This window comes from Stenella coeruleoalba (assembly GCF_951394435.1).
Source record: "Stenella coeruleoalba genome assembly, chromosome: 6".
Lineage (NCBI taxonomy): Eukaryota > Metazoa > Chordata > Mammalia > Artiodactyla > Delphinidae > Stenella > Stenella coeruleoalba.
In genome coordinates, this window is record NC_137151.1 from 50,162,626 (window position 1) to 50,176,740 (window position 14,115).

The 14,115-nt window shown below is 34.4% G+C and overlaps 1 protein-coding gene across 2 annotated transcripts in view; it reads right to left on the reverse strand.

Moving 5' to 3' along the window:
• Window positions 1-14,115, reverse strand: part of STAM2 (signal transducing adaptor molecule 2) — a 51,224-nt gene that overhangs the window by 9,523 nt on the left and 27,586 nt on the right. Inside the window, exons 2-11 of one of the 2 annotated variants that reach the window (XM_079923459.1) lie at window positions 12,883-12,967; window positions 11,878-11,953; window positions 11,669-11,767; window positions 10,396-10,542; window positions 8,781-8,850; window positions 8,058-8,244; window positions 4,725-4,819; window positions 2,605-2,684; window positions 2,383-2,470; window positions 1,350-1,404 (exon numbers count right to left, since the gene is read on the reverse strand). In XM_079923459.1, coding sequence (XP_079779585.1) covers window positions 1,350-1,404; window positions 2,383-2,470; window positions 2,605-2,684; window positions 4,725-4,819; window positions 8,058-8,244; window positions 8,781-8,850; window positions 10,396-10,542; window positions 11,669-11,767; window positions 11,878-11,953; window positions 12,883-12,967 — 982 coding nt within the window. Of the gene's footprint in view, window positions 1-1,349; window positions 1,405-2,382; window positions 2,471-2,604; window positions 2,688-4,724; window positions 4,820-8,057; window positions 8,245-8,780; window positions 8,851-10,395; window positions 10,543-11,668; window positions 11,768-11,877; window positions 11,954-12,882; window positions 12,968-14,115 lie in introns of both variants that reach the window. The other variant, XM_079923458.1, reaches the window with a different exon arrangement.

The following is a 14,115-nucleotide window of genomic DNA, read 5'->3' on the forward strand; positions in this document are numbered from 1 at the left end:
CGCCTAGAGCCCGTGCTCTGCAACAAGAGAAGCCACCGCAATGAGAAGCCTGAGCACTGCAACAAAGAGTAGCCCCCGCTCACTGCTACTAGAGAAAGTCCGCGCACAGCAACAAAGACCCAATGCAGCCAAAAATAAATAAATAAAAATTAAGGGGAAAAAAAGAGTTATTTTAGTTACTTTCAAGTTTGTTATAAATAACCCTGTGAAGAACACTCTAAGAGGTAAATCTTTGCATATATCCCTATGTATTTAGTATTGCTGGGTTAAAAGATATAGACTATGTTTAGGCTCCAGAAAGGTTTATAATAATTGCACCCCTAACCACACCTAAGATAATACTATCTTTCTTTTTAATCTTTCCCATTTGATTATTCACTGACCATTAACATGCCTTCAATGAAACCAAAGTAACAGATGTATAGGTAGATATTCAATGCTTTCTCCAAAATAAGACCAATAAAATGTGATGAAACTGCTACCATCATTTCATTTACTGCGACGGATTTATTTTTCATTTCTGTAGAAAATACAACAAATTTACAAAAAAAAAAAGTCTCAGGGAACAAAGATTATAATCTTCAGTGACTAGAAAAAAATCTTGCTGCTACTACTCTTCTCTGGTAAAGGTAGATAAGAAGTAAAGTAGTTCCTGTTCTTGTGCTGTTTTGTACACAAGTTCAGTAAACAGAAAGGGAGGATGGTGGAGCACTAAAGCCTTCTTCCTTGTCTGCCATTCACTACGGCTGCCCCCTCTGACTTCAGACAGAAAGCTCTGAGGAATAAGAGAAGGAGCAAAATTAAGTTAAAAGCTCAAAACCCTGACAGTCTGTCTTTCAGTGCTACTATTTTTAAGGAAGTGTAAGACTAGATTGGATAATGAAATTAAAAGGACAACAGAGATACAGAAATACAGGGAACAAAAATGAGAACAGAAGGTATATACACTGGATTTAGAGTCACAAACACATAGGAAATTTCATTTGAAAGTTTTACAAATACTACTTCTCATTATATAACAAAACAATGCTTGCCTAAGATCCCTATTCCCATTTTTGTGCTTTATTCTTCACAACTCATTATCTCTCAACTCCAGCCCAAGTAGGAAAAGGAAGACTGGCACTGTAAGAGCTGGAGTCTATCATTCTGCATGTAATATATTGCCATGAAACAAACTGCACCAAAATCAAAAGTACCATTCTGCTATTAGTTTGTAAGAGTTTTGGAAACTGAGAAACAATTTCAAAAGATTGGAACAGTTCCACAAAAACTCCCTAGCTTAAAGTTCTGCCAAAAACAAGTAAACTTAGGAAAACTATATTTGTTATTTCCTGCATGAAGAATCTCACCTATCAATCTCTTCAAGTTTTTCATCTATCATTGGACCCATCCGTTGGCAGATATCTGTAAATACAAAAATATTTTAAAATCTTGAAACTAAAAACCAGTTTAAGTCAATTTCAAAAATTTTGAACAACAGAGCACCATATGCAACACCATGCAAAATAAAAAGAGAATTAAGTTTATGCTAGAGAGGGTACTATAAAAGACCAAATTTAATACTATTCAGCATCAACATTAATATCATGTGACCAAGGCAAAGTCAAAATCAGAACAGAAATCCTACCATGTTCTCTGGAAGTACTAAGTTTGCAGACTGAAATTTGGAGTTACCTCAAAAATCTTAAAAATACCTAGAAAACTATTATTAGCTAAAGTAAAAGGAATTTGAGTCACAGTGTATAAAATATGTAATTAAGTACAGATTAGATATGAACTTTTTTCATTTATTTAAGCCATTTCAAAATAAAACATTTTATATATCTCCAAATGTAAACATTGATACAATAGCATAATATTATATATTCATAACCAGGCTTTCTTCCATAAAAAAATTTAATAACATTTATCCATTTATCACAGAGATTTTTCTCCCAATGGATTAAAAAAGACATAAAGACATTTGTTTTGTTTCAGATTTCTTAGAGACTAAAAAGACACATCAGCATGCATCAAATAACTGCATTACAAAGTTAACACAGATCATGTATAATTTTGACATTTAAAGTTACGACACAAGAGAATTAAAAGAGGAATAAGAATTTCGAACATTTTGACTCAATTAATATGCTGTTATTTCTAATTCTGTCCTTTTTTGGACTGCAAATTTCACTAGTGATATTACAGAAAAGCAAAGACTTCTTCACTGGACAGGATAGGCAGTTTTACAGCAACATCTTCTAAGTAATATGTTTACTCATTTACTACACCAGTCTATTTCCCACCAGAGATTTCTAAACTCTGGAAGCAACCCAAGGCAGAAGAAATGTAAGACATTATAAATAGCTAAAACATTAAATGACATTAATCCCTAATATTCACCTTCTAAGTCCAAGAGGTCTTGGGAGTCTGGTTTTGAATCTGTTGGATCTATACTCTGCAGTACTTGCAGGGCTCTATCCATCTTATCCTAAAAAAGTAATAGGACACTTTACAAAGAGTTTTAATTTCAATGATAATAAAAATTACTCTTTCCAAGCATTCTCAAGGATAATACATTTTAAGTCTCAACAGTTTAACCATTAAACAAAAGAAGGATCCTACCTCATCTATATAAACAGGCTCAGGCTCTGATTTCTTAATTTCCTCCTCTTCATCATCAATTACATTCAATTTGTCCACAGCTGCTATGGAAACAAAGTAAACTTTAAGTTCCTTAGTATTTACTTTGGTATTTTAGTCATTAATTTATAAGTAGCCTGTGATTATCCATAAGAAAATGGAAACCCTTTAAATAATCATCACATTTCATAATCAATATAAATTATTACGTATGTTCACTCATTCATGCCACAACCATTTATTTAGCCCTTACTACGTGCCAGGCATTGTTCTAGGCATTGGAAATACACCAATGAATAAAGCAGATAAGAATCCCTGCCCTGATGGAACTTACATTCTAGAGGAACAAGTAAGCAATTCATGGGAACTGTCATTACAGACACTTTCCTGAGAACTGAGTGTTATCACTAGGGTGAATATATATATATGAGAGAGTAGACAGAGTATTATCTAATTAGCTAATTTCAGAGTTAAATCTATGAACAACTTCTACACTCTTTCCTTGCTATAAAAAATTATTTTCTATATGTACAAAAAAATAGACTTGATTTCAACCTAACTTTGATAACGGTTAAAGCAACACAAAACAGAAACTTTTCCTAGGAAAAAGAAGGCTGAAAAATAACTTACAAACATACATATACAAAAAACTATTTAAATGCTCACTGGAGTACTGCTATAATGTACTATATTTTAATAAAGTAAATTTTAGTAAAAAAAATTAAAATCAAAATTTATATAACCAAAGAACTTATAAGTCCCAACAGTTATTTCAAATATTTGGCTAACTTTCAAATATGCCCTAAGGAGCAGACCTCAGCATAACATGAGGACTTACTGAAAACCCCAAATATTTTTTCCTTTTAAAACTGCAGCTCAATCTCTCTAGCCTATGCCAAGGGGAAATGACCATAGTATAGGATTCCCTGAGCGTGGTCTATCAAGTTATTAAAACTAGTGTCTCCAATTTTCATACCTACTTAGAGAGTCAGACTAGAGGAATAAAAAGTATAAATAGTGGCAGAGTACTCAGTATTCATCTCTCTACACTTCATTTTAATTGAATGCATCACCCTACCCATACAAAGATGATGTTACACACAGTGCAGAGAGTTTTCAATTTAAGTTCTTTCTCTAGAACTATAAGGATTAGAAGCAGTATGTCCAGCAGTGAGTCAGTTAGTACAAGTACATTCTAACGGCAGACTAGCTGACTTTAGTATCCTGGCTGTCACCTACTAGCCACATAACCTCAGCATCAGTTTCCTTATCTGTAAAATGAGGTAACAAAAGTACCTATCTCACAGACTTATGAACATTAAACGAAATAGTGCAAGCAAAAGATTTGGCTTAACACCTGACAAATGAGTGCTTAAACACCACTGAGCAATTCTATTTTTGATCCTCACCATCATTAGTGTTATCATCAGCTATTCTTTACACTCAGCTCCCCCCAACTCCCTGCCTGCCTAACAAATGGAAGCTTTCTCTGTATGGTTGGCAGCAGCTGAGGGGAACGGTCTATGGCTGCAAAACTGAGTGAAGTTCAGAAGATCTGAACTAGGGACCTACTGCCTTGATTACATGACTTTGTTATTGTTCTGAGTTCGCTAGGATCAAATCAAGGTGAGGAGAAGTCTAAAACTTAGGCGTACTCCTAACCCCCGTAATCACACTCAGCACTTGTCAACCAGTTCTCCCAACCACCACCCCACCCCCAGCCCGCTTTGATACTGTGCTTCAGTGATGAATAAAACAAATATTTGTTTGTACTGAACAAACACATACTGCCTCTTAAACTATAATTACATTGATTTAAATATTTACATGGTCAAGCACAGCTTATTTTATGCCTTAATTGTACCTCTGTACATTAGCTCTCAAAGGATTTAAAATATAATGTTAAGGAAATAACTCTTGGAATTGACCTGGGATAAGTTAATGCCTTAATTTGGTAAGCAGTATGTTACACTGTATTCCTTATAAATAAATGATTTAAAACAAGAGTTAAATGCCAATCTACTTTATATTTCAAACTGAACCACAAAATTCAAGTTAAAAAAAACTTCAATAGATTCAACCTTCCCTCAGACTTAACTTACCTGCCTCAGGTTCTATGTTTAAATTAGTTGTTACAAAATTAGATGGGAAGAGTCCTATTCCTCTGTGATTTTCTCCTTTCCACCAATTGGCATCACTGAAAATACAGTACAAAAATGTCACTTGTTACTCTACATTTCAGTACACTAATGTCAAGAGTAATTAAGATAAAAATTAAATTTAGCCTACTTTGAAAATACCAGCTCAAATCCCACTATATTTAAATGTAGTTCTTCTTAAACTTAATAGGAACTATAAAAAAGCACAAATAAAACAAAACATCCATACTCCCATACTTAAATTTAGAACCAATCAGCAACTGGTCATATTTGATTCTGGGCCTTAAAAAAAATCAAAACATTATAAATAACACTGAAGTTTCCTTTATCAACATCCCCAAGTCCCAAACTCACATCCATCTTTCATACCACCACTATCAAGTTGGTATGTCACCTTCCTTCAAGTGTATTTTTTATTCTTTTACTATATCTATATAGTAAACTCTATAGATATAAATATCTATATAGTAAACTCCATAGATATAAATACCTATATATCTATAGATATCTATATACCTATAGATATCTATAGTCAGCTCTATAGATATAAATACTAGTCATTATAGATCTTTTAAATTTTATGTCAATACTTTCAGCTCTTGCTTATTCCTTTTAAAGATGCATCACACAAACATGGCATATTTGATTTATCCATCCCAATACAGGCGGACATTTAGGTTATTTCCAGTCTTTCACCCTTATGAAGATTGGGGCAATAATCATTCTAGATTTTAGGCCGTACATGCAACAATTCTCTAGCTTATTCACAGGCATGGACTTGCAGGGCCACAGAACACGTTACTAGTATTGCCAAATGTTCCCTAAAGTGGTTGTGGCAATTCATCATCCTCCTTTCCCTCAGCAGTGTGTGAGAATGTCATTTCTGCTCACACGTGTTAACTGTCCAATCAACACATGATGTCACACAGGAGAAATCATCTCACTGCTGTGCTCATCTGCACTTCTGAGCATCCAAAATGCCTCTTCTGTAAACTGCTCGTTCATACCTTCTGTCTACTTTTCGTTTTCCACTGGGTCATTTGTCTCTTTTCATGGATATGTAGGAGTTCTGTACATATTCTGATTAGCATTTGTTTGTCTGCATTATGCAAATACCTTCTCTCAAACTGTCACTGTCTTTTAACATATGCTTACAGTTTTATTGCATGTTGTTTTCTGTTTCTATAATCAAATTTAGCAACCTTTTATGGTTTACACTTTTTAATTTTTTTTTATTTTTTAAAATATTTATTTATCTGGTTGTGCTGGGTCTTAGTTGCAGCAGGTGGGCTCCTTAGTTGCAGCACGTGGGCTCCTTTAGTTGCGACACATGGGCTCCTCAGTTGCGGTAGGTGGGCTCCTTAGTTGTGGCATGTGAACTCTTATTTGCGGCATGCATGTGGTATCTAGTTCCCTGACCAGGGATCGAATCCCTGCATTGGGACCATGAAGTCTTATCCACTGCACCACCAGGGAAGTCCCTACACTTTTTTAAAAAAGAAATCTTTCTCTATCCTTGAACTCCTATTCTCCTATATATTTGTTTAATAGTTTCAGGTTTTCCTTTATATCTCTCTCCCACGTTTAGTTCTTTAATTTATTTGGAATGAAATTTTATGTACTGTGTGAAGCTGAATCAAATTTTATTTATACTGCACAAAAAACCATCCCAGCAAAATTTACTTGATAGTACACCAATTTTTCTACTGATTTATGATAGCCTATCTTTCAAACAGCAAGCTGCTATCTTTCATGAGCCTATTTTTGGATTCCATCCTGTTGCAACAGTCTATGTATTTATTTACTACAGCTTGTTAATATGCCTTGATACTTGGCAGGGTAAGTACCTTCCCTATGTTACTGTATACCTTCACATTTCCATATTAATGTTAAAATTAAAATGTTTTCAAGTTCTCTAAAAAAAAGTCTTATTGGGCTTTTAATTGGAAATGCACTGTTTATACATTAACATTGGAAAAATTAAATCTTTACAATATTAAGGTTTCTTCACCATAAACATGGTATCTCTCTCCATTTATATTTACATAAATATATTACATATATTTATATTCCTTTGTATCTTTCAAAGAATTTTATAATTTTTTCCATAAAGTCCTTATGTACCTTTGTTAGGTTTATTTATTCCTCAATCATTTACAATTTTTGTGACTATAGAGAATGACATTTTTTTCTACTACATTTTCTAAATAGTTGTGATTAAAGCATACCACTGATTTTTGTATACTGAGCTTATATCCAACAACCTGATGAACTCTTATCAGTTTTAACAGTTTGATCATTGATTCTCTTGGACCTTGTAAATGGACAGCCACAGAATCTGGAAATGATAATTTTGTCTATTCCTTTCCAAACACCTGAAATAGACCCCCTGGATAAGCCTTCTTTCCTAGATGCTTGTACCAGGTGTGATTCTGCTTTCTTCTGGACCCCAACGTTACCTCTTATGGCATTCACAATCTGCATCCCACCTAATTACCTCTAACTTTAACTTCCTTACTTTATTCTAGGTTTCATGAAGAAAGAACTGTGCCCTCGGTCACTTTTTTATTATAAACACAGCTTATTTACATAACATTTTCTCAATAAATATTTACTGTAGCAAAGTAAAATGATTTTATGTATCTACACATTTAAAAATATACTAATGTATCCTTACTAAGTTATTTATAATGGATACCAAATACATTTGCAATCTCTCTTCACAGCAACAAGCTATGAGGTCTCACTCTTGCTAAATTTCATCAATTTCATTTAAAAGCAAAGTAAAATAGACTTAGGCCCAATACAGACAGATCTATTCTTTATTACAACTTTAAGTGATAGAGAAATTGCGAGGGAGAGGCAGTAGCAGATTAAGAATTGCGGAGGAGCTGAGTAGTTTTTGGTTGCACTGATCAAAGGTAATATAACTATATCTCTTCCTAAAGTTTTTTTTTGCCAGTAATTTTAGAATATACAACTCCTAATATAAATGCCATTCAGATGACTGAATATTTCTGTTTCCCAATTGTGATAATAAACAATATTATTTAATACATTTTTAATCCAAGATCTAAAGAATACTTTATTACCAAATTTAACAAAAGAATAAGAAACTCACACTACCCAGTCTAATTTGAGAAAAAAATAACTAAGGTAGAAAAGGTTCTAGTACGATTTAAATACACCAAAGTCAAAAGCTGAATATCCAGCATTCTAAATTAAGGGTATTATACTTAATAACTTCAAAATATTCAAGAAATATTTAAAACATACCTGTCATCCAAAACAATAATAATTTCACCATGTTTAAAGGTGAGTTCATTGTCCTCCACAGCTTCAAAATCATATAAAGCTCTCACTTTCCTTGCAACTTTATTATTTGATGGAATTTCTGCAGATGGATATAAAGATTTTGTCTCTGTGTGCTGCTGCTTCTGCTCTTGCAATGATAATTCAATAGCTAGTTTGAAAAATTAAAATACAAAAAACAAGACAGCCAGAATTAATTCTTATTTTTTAAAACTTTAATAAGAAATATTACATAATGTACTATTTAATAAGAATAAATCAAGTGAATATCTTATTTGTCCAGTTGAACGCTAAACAATTAGCTTTTGTGGGGGCAGGAAGGGGAGAGGGGACAGGGCAGAGAACCATGACATTTTTTAAAATAAGTTTTTGCTCATTCCTTATTATCACAGTCTGTCATATATAGCAGCTATTATTTTTACAGCAAACAGATTGTGACATTATAATATGGGTAGCTTTCCATATAGGACAAGTCATGAACATATTTCTGTGCTTGACTCATAACTTTGGCATTAAAGAAAAGGTGAAATGTAATCTCGTCAAAGGTAGGACATTAAATACATGTTACTGACAACGCTTATGAGTTTAATCAATCTTATATCTCATCAATTGTTTCTCTTACTTTTCAGACTCCACTAGTTTTTAGATTAGCAACACTAAATTACACGTGCATGATCCTTTATTTACCTTTAGCTATATCCTCATCTTCTTTGTTTTTGTTCAATGACGTACCATTCTTGGCAGCAACTGAGACAGTCTGTAATGTATGAGTAAAATGAACACAACTACCTTTTCAAGGAAAACACAAGCTCTATGATTATTCGCTCATGCTAATTAAAAAGTTAATTAAGTTCCACTTAAAAGTGAAGGTCTTTGTGATAATATTAAGTAGTTGTTTTCAAGCACTAAAACAGAACATCAGAATTTTCAAGAAAACATTAAAAAAATCACAAAGGGCACGAACCGGCTTACATTTTGCATAAATCTTAGTATCTGACACAGAACCTGGCATACAGAAAGTACTTAAATACGAATCTTTCCTGATTGCACTTCCTGATCTCAGTGGTCCAAGGTCTCTCATTCAGTGAGAGGTGCTGTACTGCTAGAGGCACAGGGCTATGCGAGCAGTAGAAGCAAGAAGCCATGATAATGACTGAAGAAAAGAGGAGGGAGGACGCAGACAAAAGGTGCAGCTCTAGGCATACACGTTAAGCCCCCTTTTACTACTCATTGTGTTTGAATGGTGGTGGCTCTTCAGGCATAGCAGAGGACTAAGGAAGGTCATGGTTAAACTTAAAGGCATGGAAGACAGAGATTTCCAGGATTCTGAACCATCAACCAGTTCTTTAACACAGATTTTTGAGAATGACCTGCAGAAAGGACAGAGCAGGAAAATGCTAGACTTTTGTTACTTATAAGGTTTTTATCTCAAAATTCTATCTTGAACCCTTAGGCCTGGTCAGCTATAAAGGTTCTTTTTGTGTCTTCAGTCTACAGTCCAAAATTTAAAAAAAATATACAGTACTTCTCTTAGTCTCTTTGCCTAGCCCACATCCTGGAAAAGAAGAGGCACTGAGAGCAAAAGCCAAGACACAGTGTTTTTCTCCCACAGACTAAAAAAAACAACCTACTCTGAGACTCATCATCCCTGCTCCCACCCCTGTCCTACTAAAGCTACCCCCTACATCCCCAAATAAATTTCTCATCTTATAGTTCACCCCATCTTATATGTAAACTACACTATTCACTCCAGGCATATTCATTCTTCAACAAACAGGTCTTGAGCTTTCTCAAGTCCATGAACTGGTTCATGTCATTCCTTCCTTGATGACCTCTTTACTCCTCTCTACATACTGAAATACATTCCAGCCTAAAAATTCTACTCTTCACCTTCTTCACCATCCCAATCTGTAGTTAACCTGGCATCTAGCTTGTGTATCCCTCATCCATATTTGTCAATTATAACTAGTTATTTTTCACATGTATATAGTTACCCTCCAAATTGACTATAAATTTCTTGAACATAAGGGCTCTCTCACACATCTATGCCTTTTGCATGACTCTACATTCAGAGTAGCATTAAACAGATTATTTATGGATGATTCACTTCTCAAAGTTCTCATTTGTAGAAGTAATTCACTTGACAATTACAATGTCTACTCAATATAAGGCACTACGCTAGACAGACTCCTGTAGAGTGCAGGTAAGCAATGATGACTAAGATAAACCTTGCCAGCTTTTACCCAAGGTATATATCTTCAAAATAGTATAGGGTCAACCATGAGTCTGAATGATCTCTTACCTGAGAACCTGCTGAAGGAAAAGTAATTCCTTCTTCTTTCATAGATTTAATAGTTGCAGATATCAGACTAAACTGTGGGTCCTTCTGAAATTCTTCTGACCACTCCACCATTAAAGATTTCAGTTTTTCACATACTTTAGGATGAGCCTTTTAAAGAAAAGGCAAAGAAAAAAATTGTTAAAATAAGTACTTGAATTATTTAACAAAGAGAATTACCACCAAAATTCTCTAATTTTATGAACATCAACAAAAGTCTAGCAATCCTTAGCCTAAATGAGCACTTGATAAATGCTTATTTACATTTTAATATATAGTTGTTTCTTGGAAAATTACTTTTTTTTTTTTTTTTTGGCGGTATGCGGGCTTCTCACTGTTGTGGCCTCTCCCGTTGCGGAGCACAGGCTCCGGACGTGCAGGCTCAGTGGCCATGGCTCACGGGCCTAGCCACTCCCTGGCATCTTCCCGGACCGGGGCACGAAACCGTGTCCCCTGCATCGGCAGGCGGACTCTCAACCACTGCGCCACCAGGGAAGCCCAGAAAATTACCCTTTTTGAACATCAACATTTATGCCTTATACAATGACAATGAATCTATTATATTCAGAGGTTATTTCTTTTATGTTTTCTTAATATTCTCAATATTAGATTAAGCTTTTCATATCAACTAAACTAAAATTCTGATATTTTTGCCACTAATAGCATGAGAATAGTGCTTCAGAGCTTCTAACAGAAATAAATTAATAACAACCCCATCAAGAAGACCCTCTCCACCCTGCTGTAAAATAAAGGCCCCCTTTGCTCACCATCTCTAATGGGAATCAGGACAGAATGGTGGTTAGTTTGGACTCTGAAGTCACAGAAACCAGAATATGAACATCAACTATGCCACTTAGTAGCTGCATAACCTTAGACAAGTTACTTAACTTCTCTTAAGTCTGTTTCTGCATCTATAAAATAGGAATGATAAGGGAATCTAACTTCTAAGGGTTGTTAAGAGCTTTAAAAAAGGTAGCATACATAAAATGCTTAAAGCAGTGACTGCTAACCCTCAATAAAGATCAGCTATTATCACTAATATATATGATTTGGGGAGGAAAACAGTTTTTGGTGTTACAAATGCAAACAACAAATTTTAGAACAGAAAGTTTTTTTCATTTCAAATCTATTTAAAATGATTTCCCTTACTATACAACTCTATTAATGCTTTATATAGTTAAAATAACACAGCATATATATTTTTTAATGACAAATTTCTTCTCTTTTTAAAATTTACCTTATTTTTTATCACAGCACGTACTTCTGTTGCAAAATCACGGGAACATACTTCTAAATGAAATATCTTTCCACAGTTTGCCACACAAGCCCCAAGAAGCTATTAATTAAAATAAAAATCAATATATAAATGTTGAGATATTATCTTACTTAACTGAAATAAATACACATTTAAAATTTGGGTCAAATAATAACAAGACTTTCACTTACAGTTAACGCCTGCAGAGCAACATGAGGAACCTTATGATTTACCCTTTTCATTATGGCTTTTAGGCAATCTTTTGCTCTAAAAAAATGAAGAAGGTTAAGTATTCAGAATTTCAATTCAAACATTTACTTTTAAATTTAAACTTATTTGGTAGCAGAATACCTTATATATACACCTGCAAATGTCACTTCATTAAAGGACTCAATCTATCAAATGATCTTACACAATGTTTTGCTCATAGACTTGTAGAACTTAAAAGAAAAAAAAGAAAAAGAAAACTTGTTGCAAAGGTTGTACATTCCAAAATCAAAAATGAAGAGCCAAATCATTTCAAAAAAGGTCAGTCAACACAAGAGAATAATATCATATAAATTACCTTTTCATTTCTTCAAGACAGACTGAGCTTTCACAGAGCAAATTCTTATCTTGTGGGAAAAAAAACTAGCAAGATATACAGTCTCAAAAGATTTAAGTATAAACATGCATGAATGCACTTTGAAAAGCTGTAATGTTAAAACAAATGCTTTCATCAGTCTTCTAAACTTCTAACGTATAATCAGTTCAGCTTGACTGCTCCATTCCATCCCCAAAGCACCATTATTTATATTCATTTTTTCATTATGATTTATTGCATTTACCTATTCATTATTGAAAGGTCTTTTTAGTATATATGTTTTATGTTATTGTATTTACCTACTTCATTATTAAACATGTCTAAGTCACAGGGGAATTCCCTAAATAATTAAGTCTATTCATTGTTAACGTGTGTCCCTGCTGTAAAAAGGCTTTAATTATGCGTTTTAATATTTCAAGTTTTTGGTCAATTCTTTTCATTTGTTCTTTCAGGATGAGGTTAACCACATAAATCCAGCCACCCAGCATGTCTTTACTTTTATCCCCCAAAAGGAAATAGTAAAAATCCCATTTTCCTTCCAAAGTTACATCAGGATAAGAGACACAGATTATTAAGTTCCTAGACATTCAGCGGGCATGACTGGGCATCTTACCCATTAGGAGTGCTTCCAACTTTGTCACATATGTCCATAATAAGACTCCAATCTTCTGTAGTGTTGTACTCATTTGTGGCCTTTTCTATAAGAGATAAGCACACACAAAAATAAGGATGTCTTGCATAACAATAAATACCAAGAAAGACATAAAAGCAGCAAGAGAAAAGCAACCAGTTACACACAAGGGAACTCCTGTAAGACCATTAGCTGACTTTTTGACAGAAACTCTACAGGCCAGAAGAACATGGCACAATATGTTTAAAGTGATTAAAGGAAAAAACCTACAAACAAGAATACTCTAGCCAGCAAAGATATCACTCAGATTTGAAGGAGAGATGAGTTTCACAAACGAACAAAAGCTAAGAGTTCAGCACCACTAAGCTGGCTTTACAAGAAATGTTAAAGAGACTTCTCTAAGCAGGAAAGACCACAACTAGAAATACAAAAATTATGAAAGGAAAAATCTCACTGGTAAAAGCAAATATACAGTAAAGGTAGTAGATTAACTACTTACAAAGCTGGTAGGAAGGTTAAAAGACAAAAATAGTAAATTCATCTACAACCACAAGAGTAATTAAGGGATACAAAAAATGAAAAATTGTAAAATATGACATAAAAAAATTAAAAATGTAGGGAAATGTAAGGTGGTTAGAATGTTTTTGAACTTAAGGTCATCAAGTCGGGACTTCCCTGGTGGCACAGTGGTTAAGAATCCACCTGCCAATGAAAGGGACATGGGTTCGAGCCCTGATCCTAGAAGATCCCACATGCCGTGGAGCAACTAAGCCCGTGTGCCACAACTACTGAAGCCCACATGCCTAAATCCCGTGCTCTGCAACAAGAGAAGCCAAAGCGATGAGAAGCCCGTGCACCGCAACAAAGAGTAGCCCCCGCTTGCCTCAACTAGAGAAAGCCTGTGCACAGCAACGAAGACCCAATGCAGCCAAGTATGTAAATAAAATAAGTTAATAAAAAAAGAAGTCATCAAGTCAAAAAATATACATATGATTATATATATATGTATATGTCTCAATATATATCTATATGTTGATATGTATAAACTTCATGCTAACCACAAATCAAAAACCTACAATAAGGACTTCCCTGGTGGCGCAGTGATTAAGAATTTGCCTGCCAATGCAGGGGACATGGGTTTGAGCCCTGGTCCAGAAAGATCCCACATGCCGCAGAGCAACTAAGCCCGTGCACCACAACTACTGAGCCTGTGCT